The sequence below is a fragment of the Prunus persica genome, chromosome G6 (assembly GCF_000346465.2).
Source record: "Prunus persica cultivar Lovell chromosome G6, Prunus_persica_NCBIv2, whole genome shotgun sequence".
NCBI lineage: Eukaryota > Viridiplantae > Streptophyta > Magnoliopsida > Rosales > Rosaceae > Prunus > Prunus persica.
The window spans coordinates 5580602-5599330 of NC_034014.1; the positions used below are offsets into that span (position 1 = coordinate 5580602).

At 38.5% G+C, this 18729-nt stretch overlaps 1 protein-coding gene and 2 long non-coding RNA genes across 3 annotated transcripts in view; 1 reads left to right on the top strand and 2 right to left on the bottom strand.

Annotated features, from left to right (window-relative positions):
• On the bottom strand, positions 922 to 7520 carry LOC18775106. The gene is made up of 7 exons (XM_020565483.1): positions 6231 to 7520; positions 5183 to 6142; positions 4489 to 4578; positions 4350 to 4410; positions 2526 to 2618; positions 1681 to 1720; positions 922 to 1522 (listed from the first exon to the last, which is right to left on the bottom strand). The coding sequence occupies exons 1-2, from the start codon at positions 7298 to 7300 to the stop codon at positions 6139 to 6141; spliced, it is 1074 nt and encodes a 357-aa protein (XP_020421072.1). The 5' UTR covers positions 7301 to 7520; the 3' UTR covers positions 922 to 1522; positions 1681 to 1720; positions 2526 to 2618; positions 4350 to 4410; positions 4489 to 4578; positions 5183 to 6138.
• Positions 10015 to 12268, top strand: LOC109949558. The gene is made up of 3 exons (XR_002272008.1): positions 10015 to 10237; positions 11132 to 11188; positions 12104 to 12268. It is a non-coding gene; the product is annotated as an uncharacterized LOC109949558 (long non-coding RNA).
• LOC109949557 overlaps positions 16695 to 18729 on the bottom strand; it is a 2502-nt gene continuing 467 nt past the window's right edge. Inside the window, exons 2-3 of the long non-coding RNA XR_002272007.1 lie at positions 17931 to 17994; positions 16695 to 16967 (exon numbers count right to left, since the gene is read on the bottom strand). This is a non-coding gene — a long non-coding RNA (uncharacterized LOC109949557). The remainder of the gene's footprint in view (positions 16968 to 17930; positions 17995 to 18729) is intronic.

The window sequence follows — 18729 nt, forward strand, 5'->3', positions numbered from 1 at the left end:
GCCCGATGATGAAAGATGTCGTAGCAATGCTTACAGAAATTCAACATCTTGAGACTGCAAGGGGAGAACCAGAATTGTTAAAGGAAGGAGGGTTGCAATAACTTTGGCATCCCCTCCTGCTAGGAAAGCAGTTTCGCAAGGCTCTTCTAACTGCACCTTCGCTTTCCCTGAAGATTCAATGCAATGAGAAGTTATGAACTTTCATCCACCGTGCAAATTATCTTGAGAGAATCAAAATCCCATAGAACAAGGAAGAATACAGAGGAAGAATTTTAGTGTAAATTTAGATTTTAATTATATGTAGTTCTTGTAGATCGAAATAATCAATGCCTCCCCACTAAGAAAGAATGGTCTTTGGGGGAATATGTGATGGCTTAACTGTCTTCCGGAGGAGTGAGAGTAAATGCAGGGTATGTAGTAGAAGTGTTAAACAATGATTGGTATTTTTGCATTTATGTACTTAGAATTTAATGTGAGGGAATGAGATTCCATTCCATGACATCTTTTCTTTCCAGCAATGCTCACAGTCCTCCAACTCCAGATCACATGTCCATTTGCTTACCTGAGCAAGACTTTCCAGCAAAGAAATACTAATCTTGGATTAGAAGACTTTCATCTCTCATTATCAGAAAGCACATGTAGAAAAGCAGGACCATTACTTATACCTGTACAGATATGTAATACACAAACCAAGTAAACTGTTCCATAACATTACAGCTGCACATGGATTTGCATCCACTTTATCAGCATATTGCAGATATCTAAGTTTAAGTACTTTCTTACGAGGTCCAAAAACACCCTAAAATATCGAAGCAAATCTAACGGTTCTTACAGTGAGTATGGACAATACAAACAAACACATGAAAAGTGGAGCTTGTGATCTTACTATCCGCAGGTTGATTAGAGGTAATTATTTTCAAATACAGCAACACAAACAACAAAATTTCATTGAGGTAAATATAAACAATACATGAATACAAAAGAGTTTCAATTTTCGGACACAAAATGGTGTTTCCTATCAAAAACAGCCAAATAGTGCCACTTCTTGCTCGTCTTCTAGCTATGTTGCCATTAAAGTAGACTTCGCCCCACCTAAAACTAGGTGGTGGCATGGTAGGTTAACGCAACATTATGTCCGGTACTGGTAAGGGCTAAAGTGAGTAATTTTCTAGCCACAGCAGCGACATTATAGACCCAAACCCTGTCCTTACTACACAACATTTCAGTTGATGGTTATGGACTAGGGTGGGTACTGAGATTCTAACTTCTTTAATACGAAGCCAATAACATCCCAGCTGAATCCACGATACTGAAGCCAATGAACAATCCTTGATTTCCTTGTCTCTTTAGGCACTTCTTGACCTCGAAGCCACTGCTTTGAGGCCTGAACAAGTAAATTATCCATTGAGAGCTTTGACAGGCCATGAACTAACTTCTGATCATTATCTGATTCTCCCTCCTCAAAAACCAATTTAATTGCATTCTCAGCATCAAGTTTACTCACTCCCTTGCTGAAAAGTGCCTGATCCAACAACAATGCTTCATTACATAAAAACAGACATTTCACCCTTGCTAATTTGGATAATCAATACTAACATTTATCTTGACTTGTTTCATTCTTTCTTATTGCTCTAGATCAGATTTTTAAAACAAATAAAGACTCCAACAAGAGCTGACTACCTAGTGCAATATCAACACAGCTACTCTTTCTTAAATCAGGCTGCACCGTGGAAAAACAAGGATTAACATTACAATCTCAGTCCTTCAACATTTCAATCTAACAATAGTCATCTCAATCTACCAAATTTCTATTATACTGAGAAATAGTATGGTCCCCAACTTAAGGAAGACCATCTAGAACAAGAAAATGCTTCTGCATACAAGCTATCATTGATTAGGCCTCTACAATAAACTTGAAGGGTCACAAAAGATGTCATATCATATATAATATAGCATGAAACTTTGGAATTCACTTCTGAAAATGACAATAAAACTACAGTAAAAAAGTAAAGAAATAGTTGGAGATCAGTTCACACGCGCACAAAAGAACACAATACCAAACATTAATAATGACTGGTCCGAAAAAAAGAAAAATGGTGTTACTCGGGTGCTTTGAAAGACCTAAGAAAAGAAAAGAATGGGAAGGTATATCCGGGTACTGAGAAATCCCCTGTGGTGTTACACTTGAAAAGTTTCAGCCTCTTGCTAATGAGATTTGAAAATTAACAATAACCATTGACATGATTGTTAGCCAGCAAAACTAATTCACTACGGTCTACCAGACTTATAAGTTTAGGGCCACAATTTTTTTTATAGAATTGTAAGTAATACTTCCACAATTTTTCTTGTACATCTTTTGAGTAGTAACTGAATCAGTCTTACAACTTGCATTGCATGTAGAACCAGTTTCTAAGCTCATTGTGGAATAATTACTCAAGCATGTGGAGTTTTCAAACATAGTTATTTCCAGATAATTGGCTGATGAGCACTCTCAACATAAGACATTCTCAGGACTAGAAATGTACCTGCTAATGAAGTCATTTATCACTGCCTCAACGGTATCTAGAGTAAAGTTATTTCCATGTAATTTCTTTCTAAGTTCAACTGCTGTGAAAGCCCTACAAAGAAAAAGAGCTTCTTAAACAATTTTTTTTTCTTCTTCATTCACAGGCAAACATCCTTATTTTCAAACTTCTATAGCATCTTAACTCCAGGAATGCATATGCTCAAACCCTCAGATTGCTATGGCAAAATCATGTACTTCTTTTGTTCAGAACTCTGTCTGCTGATAATTCTCCGACATTTTAACTTGAGAAGATTTCTTGGGAATGTACCTAATGAGAAGCGATGAACTGTAACCTCTGCTTTTCAAGCATGTGATTGCAATTTTCTCCCTAGCCCTACAAATGAAAGATTCCGTATATACTACAAATGGCAGTTGCTTCTTTTTTTTTTTGGTCCAGTTTTCTCTGGTGCACAAACTTGTTATGATATGTTATGATAACAGGCTGCTTTTTTCAAATAAAGCAATGCTAGGAAGTTTCTTTTTCAAAAAGCAGGTTGTTTGGCCGGCCCTCTGGATTCTGGTGTAACGCATACTAGTCAAATAATAGGAAATTACATATAACCATGCATCTAAATTTGGAAAATTAATATGAACCAAAAATAATCACAAGAACAAACAGTTGGTTATAAAACAGAAAATAAAGTAAAAAATGAATCTAGACTGATATTTGGCCTCCCAAAAAACAGAATCCAAACTGCTTGATCTAATAAAATGAAAATGTAAAGCGATGTTGCAATTCATTTTTGGTTTACTTCTTTGGCAGTTGGAAATTAGTAGAGATATTCAGATCATATTCATACGATTATTGAATTATATTGGGAAATACCATTTACTGTTCCCATATGATCAAGTTTATTGATGAAACACTATTCATATACTTGTTCATACTTGGAAAGGAAAGGGAAGGAAAGGGAAGAAACAACAAAAACAAAAGCTAGTTACATGGTACTGAGAGGCAGTACTCCATTATACGTATATAGTAGCCTATGTGGATATCAATTTAAAACAAAAGGAGCCAAAAATGACAGAAATAATTGGCGAGTTTTATCTCTTTTTTACTTTTTTTACAAAACAAGCTAAGTTCTTGTTGTTGAAATAAAACAGAAAACAAAAAGAGAGAAATGAATCTAGACTGACTTTTGGCCTCATAAGAAAACAGAATCAAAACTGCTTGTAACCCAAGAAAGGGAAATAATCCGGGTCTTTTATGAAAAACAAAGAAATATATATATATATTTTTTTGCTATTCTGGACTTTTCTGTGTTCACAGGGAGTGGTAAGGGCTCCAATTTTTGGGGACATGACAGCTAATCCAATTAAAATCACTTGCCTGAAAATATGGAATTATTTTACTACAGATCATAAGAGAGAGAGCCAATGATTGACCAAATTCCAACATGTATATATGATCATATCAGAAAATGAGGACAGCAACCAGAACCAATATTATAAAACTATGCACGCTACGTTCAAGCAGGATTCTTCAACTGAATTGCTTTTCCCATGCCCAAGAACACAAAAATTAGCTACTTGGTCACCAGGAAAGTAAAGTCACAATCTCTAACATTTCTTCAAGTAACTAGATATAACTGGAGCTCTAACCATTGATGCAATTTTAAAATAGGTTCATCTATCATTAAATTGCAGCAAAACATCTACATAACCTAAAGAAATTCCATGGAATTCCGTAGTCCATGGCTTCCAACACAATGTGACAGGTGCAAAAGATTCTAGATACTTACATAAAAGAATGTCACATTGTTGTAATTTTCATATCACTCACCATGACACCTAAACAGTTGAAACTTCAAAGTGCATGCAATAAATATGTGAGTGTAAAATACCTGCAAAAGAAATGGTTCCATCCCAGTAAATGTGTTTGCATCATGCCACAGTGAACTAATCAAATGATCAAGATATACCTTCCAACGGATACCGCCTCCAGCAATATTGGTGACCTATGTCCCATCTCCTTTTCACCAAACTAATCAAAGGCTTTTACTAGTGATATTCTAATTAACAAACATCAAGTGCACACATTAGACAATAGTCAAATATTAATTAAAAGAAGTAGCATAAAATCACAAACCATGTTATGTTTACCAACCCCTCAAAGAAACATCTATTCTAATTAAGCTTTAATACCAATAAAAATACAATACATCACAAACTATCCCTGCCTTATCTAAGACAACTGAAACATAGTTATTTTCACAAGTACTACCTCAACTGAAACATCCAAGGCCTAATATGCAATCATATGCTACACAGATGCTTCATTGCCTACAAATTCATACAGTGCTTCAATAAACCGTCCTCTAAACTTATTCCAAAGTATAAAGAAAATTAAATTCCGTTTTCAAAGTGAGAATTTTCCCAAATTAATCATAGGTGCCTGAAAAAAATCTTATGGAGCTCGAGATAGGACAAGCATCAAAATTGACAGACACCCAAGCAAAAAACAACAAAAAATTTCTGTGAAGTTCAACCAAAATACAGAGATAAACTGCTTTTTCAACATATTCACAAAAACGTCAGTCACAAATAGTCTAATTTTACGACACTTAAGCAATGATAGAGAAAAAAAAATTAACTTTTTTGATAAAAAGAGAGTACCTGGAGGTTCGTGATGTAAGTAAATTGTGACCTTCTCTGTTCCTTTGCATCTTCGTCTATATGCGAGAGAGATGGGCTTGAAAAAGGAAGGGAGGGTTAGTAAGATTGTTATTCAAAAAGAATGAAATCAGGTGTCATGGTGCAATTTTCAACAGCCAGCACTAAGGTTGAGTACCTGTGATGATAACATCTGAACCAAACAATAGATTTTTAACAATGGCATTTTGGTGTTCCCATGATAGGAAACCCTTGAAGTGATCATAGACATTCTAGTTACCAATTTCACCTTCTCAAGACTACATTCTGAATGATGTCATTTTGACCTCAAATTGAATTGTCGATCACTGCAAATTCTTTTTTCTTTTCTTCATAAACCATGAAAGAAACCTGATCTTTCCACAGCATCTATAGAAAATGGTTCTCATTTACAATTAAATAGAAAGGAAAATCAAAGCATTGCAAACATTTAAAAGTAGGTGTGCTAAAGCATTGCAAACATTTTATAACAAGGCCAAACTGGTCAACGTTATAAAATAACATGTATAATAGTATGCTGGAGATTTGACGTCGTTAATGGTGTCCAGAGCCTGCAAAAAAGCATCAGCAATATGGAACACCCACTCACCTGATAATGATATTGAGCGAGACTATTAAGAGTCAAATACATGCATAACATAGAACACTAAATAACTGGTATTTCCTCAGGACTCAAACTGCAAGAGTTTCTGTATAATATAGGTTTAAGTTCAAGGTGACCATTCAAGCACTCAGTCATAAGAATGAAAGTAATACACCAAAGTCAATTTAATGAAAAAACAAGGTAAAAGATCAGAGTATTCTTAGAATATTACATTCTCCATAAAAAGCAAATAAAGTTTCACATTCATCAAACAGAGTCATTATCAAAACTTTCATACGCCATTTGAGACTGCACCATTTGAGAGGAGTGCTGACGTTTACCTGTTTCATTGTTTAGCAAAAATATATCAAATTCCAAAAGAGAAAAACCAAACCAGAAAGAAACAAATAGTGAGTTAGTGAAACTTACAGCCAAAAGGCACCACACATGGATAATTTAGTTGCACTTGAGTGGGCACCAAGTAGAAAACACTGAACACTAGAAGACCCCGTTTTGATGGTTAACACGTCTTTACTGTCTGAAAGTTGAAATTCGAAACTTGCCACAAAAATCGGCATCTTCCTCAAAACTCGGCCGTTGGGCTCAAATCCAGTGTCAATAGACAATACCAGACATATCTCTTGACCTCCTAGATGGACGATCCTATAATCTATTTCACGGGGTTTAGCCATATACAGATCACGCAACCTTTCACAGCCTGGTTGAGTAGGTAACAGATCATCGGGCAAGCGCAGAGGTTGAATAGGTGTGAGTGATGTAAAATCCTTTGACATGATATAGGCAGGCAAAGATGTACCATGCCATTCAAAATGACGATCAGGCGCAAGCTGATGACGATAAGGAGGATAAAAATCCACGTTTGAGTTGTTGCAGTCGTAATCGTCGCAGCAAGGGTTGTCTTTGATTTCATGAGGGTCATAACTCAATTCTAGGAAACATGTGAAAATCAACCAATCCCCGTCACTCATTTCCAGGGCTAAACTTTTCTCATCCCATCCGTATGGCAATGCAGTGCAGTTGGTAAAAGAGTGCTCTTTCCATATTTGGCGGCTGTCAGCCATGTCAAAGCGGTAGATACTAGACAAACATGACACAAAGATATTACTGCCTACAACAACACTATCGGTGTGGTGTCCACGGTAGCGTCTGTGGAAAAATGGAGGCTCGGGCAAAGTCACCCATTTGTCATATTTTGGGTCGAACATCTCGAACCCCTCACCTGTTAACACGGAGAGAACATATAAATTTTCCCTGTGCTCTACCACGTGGGGATTAGTCTTCCCGTGTTGAAGGTCACCATGGCGCTGTATGCTAAGGGGAATATGTGACTTCATAATCGCAGTGTCAAACTCAAGAACTCTGCGACACGGATTTGGTATGAAATTGGCTAATCCATCGAATATCGGTCTAATGCCACCTGCCAAAATGATCTTGGAGCCGTGGACACCAGAACCCATAATTACAGGAGCACACCCCATTGTTCTACCCACTTCAATGGATTCTGCCAATGGAAGTACATGGCAATTTTTCTACAAATCAAAGGCGTGTATATAGTAAACATTACCAGTGCCTAGACAATACTCGCTGAAACAAAAATACAAGACTTTCTTCGACTTATCCGACGGATCAGGGTGATCCTTCAGCTTCTCCATACCTAGCCTCGGCTTTCTGGCTTCTTCACGCTTCGCTGCCATCACAACGCACGGCCTCCAATTTTACTCGTCAATCCTTCATATAATAATTTATTTAGAGCTTCTCCAGCGCATCGGGCTGGCCCGGGCAACAGGCCCCAAGCAGCCCAAGTCGACCTCCAACGCAGCCAAAGCAGCCCGGGCAACAGGCGGGTCCCACGAGCCCGGGCAGGCCCAATGGCGAAAATCGACTGGGCTCGAGCCCGAGTTCAGGTGACGTCAGCGCAGTAAATTCAAATTTTTTTACCGTTGGCGCGTGTAATACACACGCCAACGGTAAAAAAATTTGACTGAAGTGCGCTGACGTCATCACCAACGGTTACCTGCCACGTGCCGGCACCGGGTGGCTCCAATTGGATTTTTTTCAGAAATCCTACGGTTCTCATTTTTTTGGCCAAACAAATTTAAAAAAAATCCTAAAAATCCTAAAAAATTCTGAAATTTTTTTTTAAAAAATACCAAAAATTTATGTATTTTTTCCTTGTAAATACCTAACCATTTTATCTACTTTCAACACCAAATCTTCATACAATTTCTTCTCCATACAATATTTTCTACTCTCCACTCACATAATTCATTTTCCACACCAAATCTCCATACAAACTCATCTCCTTCCAATATTTTTTACTCTCTACTCATATTATCCACTTTCCACACCAATTCCATACAAACTCTTCTCCTTCCAATATTTTTTACTCTCTACTTATATTTTCCACGTTCCACACCAATTCCATACAAACTCTTCTCCTTCCAATATTTTTTACTCTCTACTCATATTTTCCACACCAATTCCATACAAACTCTTCTCCTTCCAATATTTTTTTACTATCCACTCACATTTTTGTACAACTTTCCATTTGTAGAAAATAAACAAATGTCATCTTCTGTCGAAATCGGAGGCTCGTGGTCAACCCAGGAAGATATTGCGTTGTGCGAGTCTTGGGTGAACGTTAGTCATGACCCTATCACGGGCAATGAGATGAAGTTCCATCATATGTGGAGCAAAATTCATGGAGAATTTTGTCAAAGATCGGGTTCCATTCGGACCGAAATGGCTTTGTCTAGTAGATGGAAAATTTTAAACAAAGAGTTAGGGAAATGGAGAAATGTCTTGACAAAAGCAAAGGAGAACATTCGGAGCGGTGCGAATCTTTCTGATGAGGTAAAATATTTTTAATTGCCATTTTAATCAATTTAATGTAACTTTTTTTTATTGCATTTTCTATTTCTTTACATAATCAATTTTTGTTTTTGCATTTTCAATTTGTCTATATTTATTTACATAATCAATTTTATTCTTGCATTTCAAAATAGTTTATAATTTCTTGCATTGTATATTTTTTTAATGCACTTCCAATTATTTATTTTGAATAGATCATACAAGCACAAATGTGGTTCGGTGCCACGGGGCAAGGAAAAAAAAGTTTTGTGCATTTCCAATGTTGGGAAATTGTCAAGGATTGTTCCAAATTCAAAATTATTCCTACCGCACCCCCGGTTGTGTTGCATGAGACGCCGCTCCACAAATCGCCATCAACCGATTCGCCATTGGACTCCCCAATGGAAACGGAGTCACCACTCCCACGTCCGCTGAGACCTATTGGGAGAAAGGCGGCAAAGGCCAAGAGAGAGGCCACTTCGAACATTGATTGTGTTCAAATATTCGAGCAAATAGCTAAGAACAACTCTCTAAGATTGGAGAGAGACTTGAGGAGAGATGAAGCGGACAAGGCACGATTGGAAGCCTTTGCAATTGAAAAGCAACATGCAAAAGAAAAAGATGACGATGAGAGAGAGATGAAAATCATGGCCATGGATACGAGCCATATGTCTCCTGAAACAAAGGCCTATTGGAAACATAAACAAAGGGATGTGATGAGAAGAAAACTTTTCCATGACGACGGACCTACCAATACGGATTGGCTAAAGAAGTAGGCCAAAAAACAAAAGTGAAGAAACAAATTTTATATTTTTAAATTATTAAAAATAACAAATAAAAATGAGTATAGCCGTGCGGTTGTACTATGCATATCTTTAAAAAAAAGGGCGCCCCCTAGCTGCCACGTGTCAGAAGACTGAAGCCTTATTATTAATTTTTTTTTGTAAAAAGGAAAGGGAGTACAGCCGCGCGGCTGTACTTTCTTTAAAAAAAATTTTCAAAAAATAGTACAGCCGCGTGGCAATACTATTATATATTAGGATTTCTTTATTCTATCCAAAGGACGATGTTGCCCCCACATATTTTAATGGGGGAAAATTTGAATTTTTGATCGAGAAAGAATTTGGGAATTCCGCTTGCGTTGTTGCGTAGAGCACGGCAAAACGAGTCCGTAGACACGGAGTAGATCCGAATCGGAGTTGTAACGAAGAAAATACGGTCAAAATACCGCGAAGGGCAAAATGGTAATTTGGCCAAAGTCAGATTTTTATCCCTCTCCTCCTTCTCTCTCCTCATTTCTCTCTCCTCTCTCTCTCTCTCTCCTCCCGATTCGACCTCGCCCACGACCTCCGCTGGCTTCCGTCGTCCTAGCGGCCGCAACACTTGGAGCCGATCTCCAAGACCGGTGCCAAACGAACCACCACTCGACCGCCAACATTTCCAGACCCGTCGCCGCCGCTTCCGTGGCCGGAGTTCGCCGGAAACGGCCATTGTTTACCGATTTCCAGTTCAAACTTCCAGCTCGTTTTTTCTCCTTCAATTCTCCACCAAATCGATCGAGTAAGGTATGGTTTCTCAGCTATTTTTCGTGTTCTAGCTGATGGATGTATGGGTTTCGATCGATTTCACCTCTAGATCACTCGATTTTCGACTTTAAAATCGGCTGAAACTTCGGCCGCCGTGATCTACTGGTTTCGGTCACTTTTTGGGGTGTGTCCAAGAACAAAAGTGACTCCAAATGGGGTGTTTTACCTAGGATAGGAGTTTGGAGTCTTGGTTCCGAGATTTTTCGACCACCCGAAATCGCGTAGGACACCCAAATCTGCCCGCGCGTGAGGCAGCACGTGGGCGAGGGTGGTGAAGTAATTCTGTGCAGTTTTGTGATCCTCGTGTCATCACGAGCGCGTAGGATTTCTCGGATCTCGATTCGGAGTCCGTTTGAGCCCCGAACGGATTTTCCATATCGCGCGATCCTTGGGTTCAGTGTCGTCTAATCGTTGGATCGCAATGAATTTTGGATATGTCTGTCTACATGATTCCAGGATCGTGTCGGATTTGACGGATTGCGAATCGGAGTCCCGGATACTCCGAAATCGCGAACCCTGGGGCTAGGGTTTGGATTTTAAGCGATAACGCGATTTTGGCTAATCAGACCGTCCGTTTCGGACCGAATTCGCGGAACATGGTTCCTTCTCTATGAGGAACCTTCAGAGAGGCCCAGATTGGCCATCGGAGACCGTGGACCCACGGGGTCCCGGATCGGCCGGTCTGGTGGTTTATCGCTTAGTTAAGCATCGGGTCTTCCAAAACTGATCTAAGTGTCTGAAAGGCTAAGGTGGGCATAGGAGTAACTTGAAACGAGTGCACGTAATTCTAGGAGCCGCGGGCAGGGTGTTTAATTTAAATTCTTTTTATTTAGCAATTTATTAATTTATTATTCATGGATAATCATGCATCAGAGGTCCAGTCGACCCGCAGGAGGGACCTTCGAAGGGTCCAGTTAGCTCGGACCATCAGTGAGTGGACTTTTCTTTCCTAAAAGATTTTATAATTATATTTTATATTTGATCTTGAATAAGTGTTATTACGTAGTTTCGAAGCATGATTTGCATTGTGAAATATCTTTATTTTTATAATATTGGTTGAGCAGTAAACTTGAGACTTTTGATACAAAGATGGTAATTTAGTTCAGATTTATCAGATTTCAGAGAGTTATCGGATTTTCTAGTTAGACCACCATGTACCCATTTATCTTTGGTGATTACCCACAGTCGGACCGATGTCTACGGACATCCAGTCTGATTTCAGTTACGTCAGTGCACTTGACTTCGCCTCATGAGTTTCGGGGACGCTCGGACCGTGAGTGCCAGGATTTGCGGCTCGGCAGACTTGGTGGCCCGAGACCTGCCAGGATTGCGGCTCAGCTGACTCTGTGTCCCCGAGACCTGCCAAGATTGCAGATCAGGCTGACTGCGGTCCCCTGTATCTTGCCAGAGCGGCTCGAGTTGACTTGGTGTCATCGAGACCTGCCGGTGGATCAGGCTGACCATAGTCCCCTGTATCTGCCAGTTTGCGGCTCGGGTAGCCTCCATGACGCCGGAGACCTGCCAGGGGAATTGACGGATATTACAGGGGTACAATTAGGTGGTAGTTTCAAAGAATTTGAGCTCTTTTATCCAGTTATGATTTCCAGTGATTTTATACCAGTTTCTTTGATATTCATGCATTATTATCTTTATATATTTGATCAGTTAGGCAAGTATATTCATCAGCATATTTATTCATGTTTATTGAATTCCTTATATTGAAATATAGTTAAATTATCGATTTATATCCCTAGTATTTCAAAACGGGGGTTATTATGTTCTAACTTGTTTTTAAGAACATTATTTTTGTCCACTCACAACTTTGAACTTGTTTTTCGCCCCCAGGCCGTAGAAGTACGAAGGAAATCACTCGGGCCATCTTCCCAGCTTTCGCCCCACCACCAAAGTGTAGGATCTCGTTGTACATTCTTATAGTTTTGTAAATTTGTAGAAAAGCTCTCATATCTAGTTGAAACTGAGATTATTGAAGTTGAGATCTGTTGTTTGAGATATTCTGGCAGTTGGTTTGGTTTTTGAGCTTGTTTGACAGGTGCAAGACTTTGGGTTTGGCCAAAATACAGGGGAGACTCTGCCGAATTTTCGGCAGAAGTCGAAGGGGAATTTTAAAAAGATTTTGAAACGAGAAGGGTAAAAAGGTCTTTTGTGCCCGACATTCGCCAGGTGTCGGACACGCACAGGATTCGGCTCGGATTCCAAAGGGGAAATTGGGTCAGGTCCTGTCAACTTTTTTTTAAAAAAAAAAAAGGGAAAAGCGCATACAGCCGCGCGGCTGTACTTTCTCAAAAAAAAATTCAAAAAAATAGTACAGCCGAGCGGCTATACTATTATATATTTGTAAAGACCAGCCCATGCGCTCGGCCCACGTGTCAACGAGGTCCAGCCGCCCGGCTATGCTGTTTTAAATGCCAAAACGAGTATAGCCGCGCGGCTATACTTTCTTTTTGGAAAACAATTAGGGAAAACTTGGGCTATACCCTTTTTTTCTTTTTCTTTTTCTTTTTCTTTTTTTCAATAAACAAAAAAGTATATATTGTTTTTATTTGGTAATACGTGTATAATGCGTGGATTTTGTGTGTCTTAGTTAAATTTTTGTAAAAACATACGTGTATTAAACGTGAGAAATACTGCGTACGTGTATAATACGGGTAATAACTTTGGAAAAGTAAAGAATCAAAAAGGGACGATACATACTCGAGTAATGGCATAATAGTAACGGATAGGGCTCTTGGGCTATGGAGAAATTGAATTAAGACACCCAAACGAATTCACAAAAGACTTAATAAGTAGAAATTAATTACTTTGTGTTCTTTTTCTTCGATCTTTTTACATTAAATAATAATTAAAATATAATTACTAAGCAAAGTGATTAAAAAAGGCTAAGAGTAACCATAGTAAATTAAAGAAGTAGGCCAAAAAACAAAAGTGAAGAAACGAATTTTATATTTTTAAATTATTAAAAATAACAAATATAAATTAGTATAGCCGTGCGGCTGTACTATGCATATCTTTAAAAAAAGGACGCCCCCTAGCTGCCACGTGTCAGAAGACTGAAGCCTTTGTTTTTATTTTTTATTTTTTAAAAAAATGGAAAAGCGAGTACAGCCGCGCGGCTGTCAGAAAATAGTACAGCCGCGCGGCTGCACTATTATATATTTGTAAATACCAGCCCATGTGCTCAGCCCACGTGTCAACGAGGTCCAACCGCCCGGCTGTGCTGTTTTTAATGCCAAAACGAGTATAGCCGCGCGGCTATACTTTCTTTTTGAAAAACAATTTGGGAAAACTTGGGCTATACCCTTTTTTTCTTTTTCTTTTTCTTTTTTTCAATAAACAAAAAATTATATATTGTTTTTATTCGGTAATACGGGTATAATGCGTGAATTTTGTGTATCTTAGTGAAATTTTTGTAAAAACATACGTGTATTAAACATGAGATATACGTGCGTATGTGTATAATACGGGTAATAACTTTGGAAAAGTAAAGAATCAAAAAGGGACGATACATACTCGAGTAATGGCATAATAGTAATCATAGTAAATTAAAGAAGTAGGCCAAAAAACAAAATTGAAGAAACAAATTTTTTATTTTTAAATTATTAAAAATAACAAATAAAAATGAGTATAGCCGTGCGGCTGTACTATGCATATCTTTAAAGAAAAGGACGCCCCCTAGCTGCCACGTGTCAGAAGACTGAAGCCTTTTTTTATTTTTGCGAGGACAGCCGCACGGCTGTACGTTCGTTAAAAAAAATTTCAGAAAATAGTACAGCCGCGCGGCTGCACTATTATATATTTGTAAAGACAAGCCCATGTGCTCAGCCCACATGTCAACGAGGTCCAGCCGCACGGCTATGCTGTTTTTAATGCCAAAACGAGTATAGCCGCGCGGCTATACGTTCTTTTTCGAAAACAATTAGCGAAAACTTGGGCTATACCCTTTTTTTCTTTTTCTTTTTCTTTTTTTCAATAAACAAAAAAGTATATATTGTTTTTATTCGGTAATACGTGTATAATGCGTGAATTTTGTGTGTCTTAGTGAAATTTTTGTAAAAACATACGTGCATTAAACGTGAGAAATACTGCGTACGTGTATAATACGGGTAATAACTTTGAAAAAGTAAAGAATCAAAAAAGGACGATACATACTCGAGTAATGGCATAATAGTAACGGATAGGGCTCTTGGGCTATGGAGAAATTGAATTAAGACACCCAAACGAATTTACAAAAGACTTAATAAGTAGAAATTAATTACTTTGTGTTCTTTTTCTTCGATCTTTTTACATTAAATAATAATTAAAATATAATTACTAAGCGAAGTGATTAAAAAAAGGCTAAGAGTAACCATAGTAAATTAAAGAAGTAGGCCAAAAAAAAAAAGTGAAGAAACGAATTTTATATTTTTAAATTATTAAAAATAACAAATAAAAATGAGTATAGCCGTGCGGCTGTACTATGCATATCTTTTAAAAAAAAGGACGCCCCCTAGCTGCCACGTGTCAGAAGACTGAAGCCTTTTTTTATTTTTGCGAGTACAGCCGCGTGGCTGTACGTTCGTTAAAAAAAATTTCAGAAAATAGTACAGCCGCGCGGCTGCACTATTATATATTTGTAAATACCAGCCCATGTGCTCAGCCCACATGTCAACGAGGTCCAGCCGCACGGCTATGCTGTTTTTAATGCCAAAACGAGTATAGCCGCGCGGCTATACTTTCTTTTTGGAAAACAATTAGCGAAAACTTGGGCTATACCCTTTTTTTCTTTTTCTTTTTCTTTTTCTTTTTTTCAATAAACAAAAAAGTATATATTGTTTTTATTCGGTAATACGTGTATAATGCGTGAATTTTGTGTGTCTTAGTGAAATTTTTGTAAAAACATACGTGTATTAAACGTGAGAAATACTGCGTACGTGTATAATACGGGTAATAACTTTGGAAAAGTAAAGAATCAAAAAAGGACGATACATACTCGAGTAATGGCATAATAGTAACGGATAGTACAGTGTCGTCTAGCCGTTGGATCGCACCCCATTTCGGATATGTTGTTCTACATTGTTTCAGGATAGCGTAGGATTCGACGGATTGCAAATACCTTCCGTGTGGCTGTACTATGAATATCTTTAAAAAAAAAGGACGCCCCTGGCTGCCACGTGTCAGAAGAGTGAAGCCCTTTTTTTATTTTTTTTATTTTAAAAAAAAGGAAAAGCGAGTACATCCGCGCGGCTGTACTTTCTTTAAAAAAAATTTCAAAAAATAGTACAGCCGCGCGGCTATACTATTATATATTTGTAAAGACCAGCCCATGTGCTCAGCCCACGTGTCAACGAGGTCCAGCCGCACGGCTATGCTGTTTTTAATGCCAAAACCAGTATAGCCGCGCGGCTATACTTTCTTTTTGAAAAACAATTAGGGAAAACTTGGGCTATACCCTTTTTTTCTTTTTGTTTTTCTTTTTTTCAATAAACAAAAAAGTATATATTGTTTTTATTCGGTAAGACGTGTATAATGCGTTAATTTTGTTTGTCTTTGTGAAATTTTTGTGAAAACATACGTGTATTAAACGTGAGAAATACGTGCGTACGTGTATAATACGGGTAATAACTTTGGAAAAGTAAAGAATCAAAAAGGGACAATACATACTCGAGTAATGGCATAATAGTAACGGATAGGGCTCTTGGGCTATGGAGAAATTGAATTAAGACACCCAAACGATTTCACAAAAGACTTAATAAGTAGAAATTAATTACTTTGTGTTCTTTTTCTTCGATCTTTTTCAATAAACAAAAATTTATATATTGTTTTTATTCGGTAATACGGGTATAATGCGTGAATTTTGTGTATCTTAGTGAATTTTTTGTAAAAACATACGTGTATTAAACATAAGAAATACGTGCGTATGTGTATAATACGAGTAATAACTTTGGAAAAGTAAAGAATCAAAATGGGACGATACATACTCGAGTAATAGCATAATAGTAACCATAGTAAATTAAAGAAGTAGGCCAAAAAACAAAAGTGAAGAAACAAATTTTATATTTTTAAATTATTAAAAATAACAAATATAAATGAGTATAGCCGTGCGGCTGTACTATGCATATCTTTAAAAAAAAAGGACGCCCCCTGGCTGCCACGTGTCAGAAGACTGAAGCCTTTTTTTTATTTTTTTATTTTTTTAAAAAAAAGGAAAAGCGAGTACAGCCGCGCGGCTGTACTTTCTTTGAAAAAAATTCAAAAACTATTACAGCCGCGCGGCTATACTATTATATATTTGTAAATACCGTCCCATGTGCTCAGCCCACGTGTCAAAGAGGTCCAGCCGCCCGGCTATTGACAGGACCCGACCCAATTTCCGCTTTGGAATCCGAGCCGAATCCTGTGCGTGTCCGACACCTGGCGAATGCCGGGCACGAATGACCTTTTTACCCTTTTCTTAAACAAATTTCTTAAAATTTACCTTCGACTTCTGCCGAAAATTCGGCAGAGTCTACCCTGTATTTTGACCAAACACAAAGTCTTCCACCTGACAAACAGTCTCAAAAATCCTACCAGTTCCTTATGTTCAACAAGATCTCAGAGCATTTCTATACAAATTTACAGGATTTACAAAAGAGTTACAATGAACTCCTACACTTTGGTGGTGGGTCGGAAGCTAGGATGATGGCCCGAGTGGTTTCCTTCGTTCTTCTACGGCCTGGGGGGCGCAAAACATTAAAAGTGTGAGTGGACCAAAATAGAGTTCTCAAACAGTGTATGAACATAATAACCCCCACTGTAAAAATAAAACTGAATATGTAAACTGCACTGAATTAGGGTAAATTCAAGCATCCTCATAAATATATACATATATATATATATATATCCCGATGTAGGATATGCTCAATACCAAGGAAATATTGAGTAAAAATCACTGAAATTTCTTTAAAACTACCACCTAGGTGTACCCCTGTAAAACTGTCAAATCCCCTGGCAGGTCTCGGCGACACATAGTGTATCCGAGCCGCAAACTGGCAGGATTCAGGAGACCGTAGTCAGGCTGATCCGCAATCCTGGCAGGATTCAGGAGACCGTAGTCAGCCTGATCCGCAATCCTGGCACTCACGGTCCGGGCGTCCCCAAAACTCGTGAGGCAAATGTCAAGTGCACTGACGTAACTGAAAGTAAACTGGATGTCTGTAGACATCATCATATCCGAAGGCAACATAAACCGAAGGCAACCTGGATGTCCGTAGACATTGTCTTATTTGACGGCAACCTGTTCTGTAGATGGGTACCCACAGTGGTTTAAGAAAATATAAACTGCTGAGAAAATGTAATATAATAATATAATAATGTTTCTGAAAGATCTGAGGAATAACTGAATCAATCTATAACTGTGCTGCCCTTTTTATCTGATAGAAAACTCAAACTCTGCTTTCGATAATTCATGGTGGACTAAAAATAGTTATCTGACAATTCTCTGAAATCTGATAATTTAACTGTAGTCGTAATGCTTATATAAAGCTCAAGGTCTGCTGCTACTATAACCTCAATAATATATGTAACTCAAAGTATTTGACCGTATAAAACCTGCTCAAGACTTGCAAGAATACTTATTCAAGATCAATAAATTAAATGCATTTGCATAAAATCATTTATAAAAGAAAGGTCCACTCACTGCTGGTCCGAGCTAGCTAGACCTCTTAAAGGTCCCTCCTGTGGATTAGCTGGACTCCTGGTGCCTGATTATCCATGAATAATAAATTAATAAACTGCTGGATAAATAGAATTTTAAATCAAATACCCTGCCCCCGGCTCTTAGAAATATATACATTTCGTTCTAGATCACTCCTATGCCCACCTTAGCTCTTTTTAGATACTTGGACCACTTTTGGAAGGTCCGACGCTCAGTTAAGCGATAAACTGTCAGATCGGCCGACCCGGGACCCGTGGGGTCCACGATCTCCGATGGCCAATCTGAGCTTCCCGGAAGGTTTCTCATAGGGCGGGAACCAAGTTCTGCGAATTTGGTCCGAATCGGACGGTCGGATCGGCCAAAATCGCGTTATCGCTTAAAACTCTAACCCTAACCCTAGCGTTCGCGATTTCGGAGTATCCGGTACTCCGATTCGCAATCCGTTGAATCCTACAGGACCCTGAAACAATATAGAACAACATATCCGAAATGTGATGCGATCCAACGGCTAGACGACACTGCACCCGGGAATCGCATATTATGGAAAATCCGTTCGGGGCTCGAACGGACTCCGAATTGAGATCCGCGAAATCCTACGCGCTCGTGACAATACGAGGATCACAAAAATACCCAGATTTACTACTGTACCCTCACCCACACGCCGCCACACGCGCTGGCAGCGGCGGGTGTCCAAAACGATAACGGTTCGCCGGAAAAACTCCAAACTACGACTCCAAACTCCTATCCTAGGTAAAACACCACATTTTGAGTCACTTTTGTT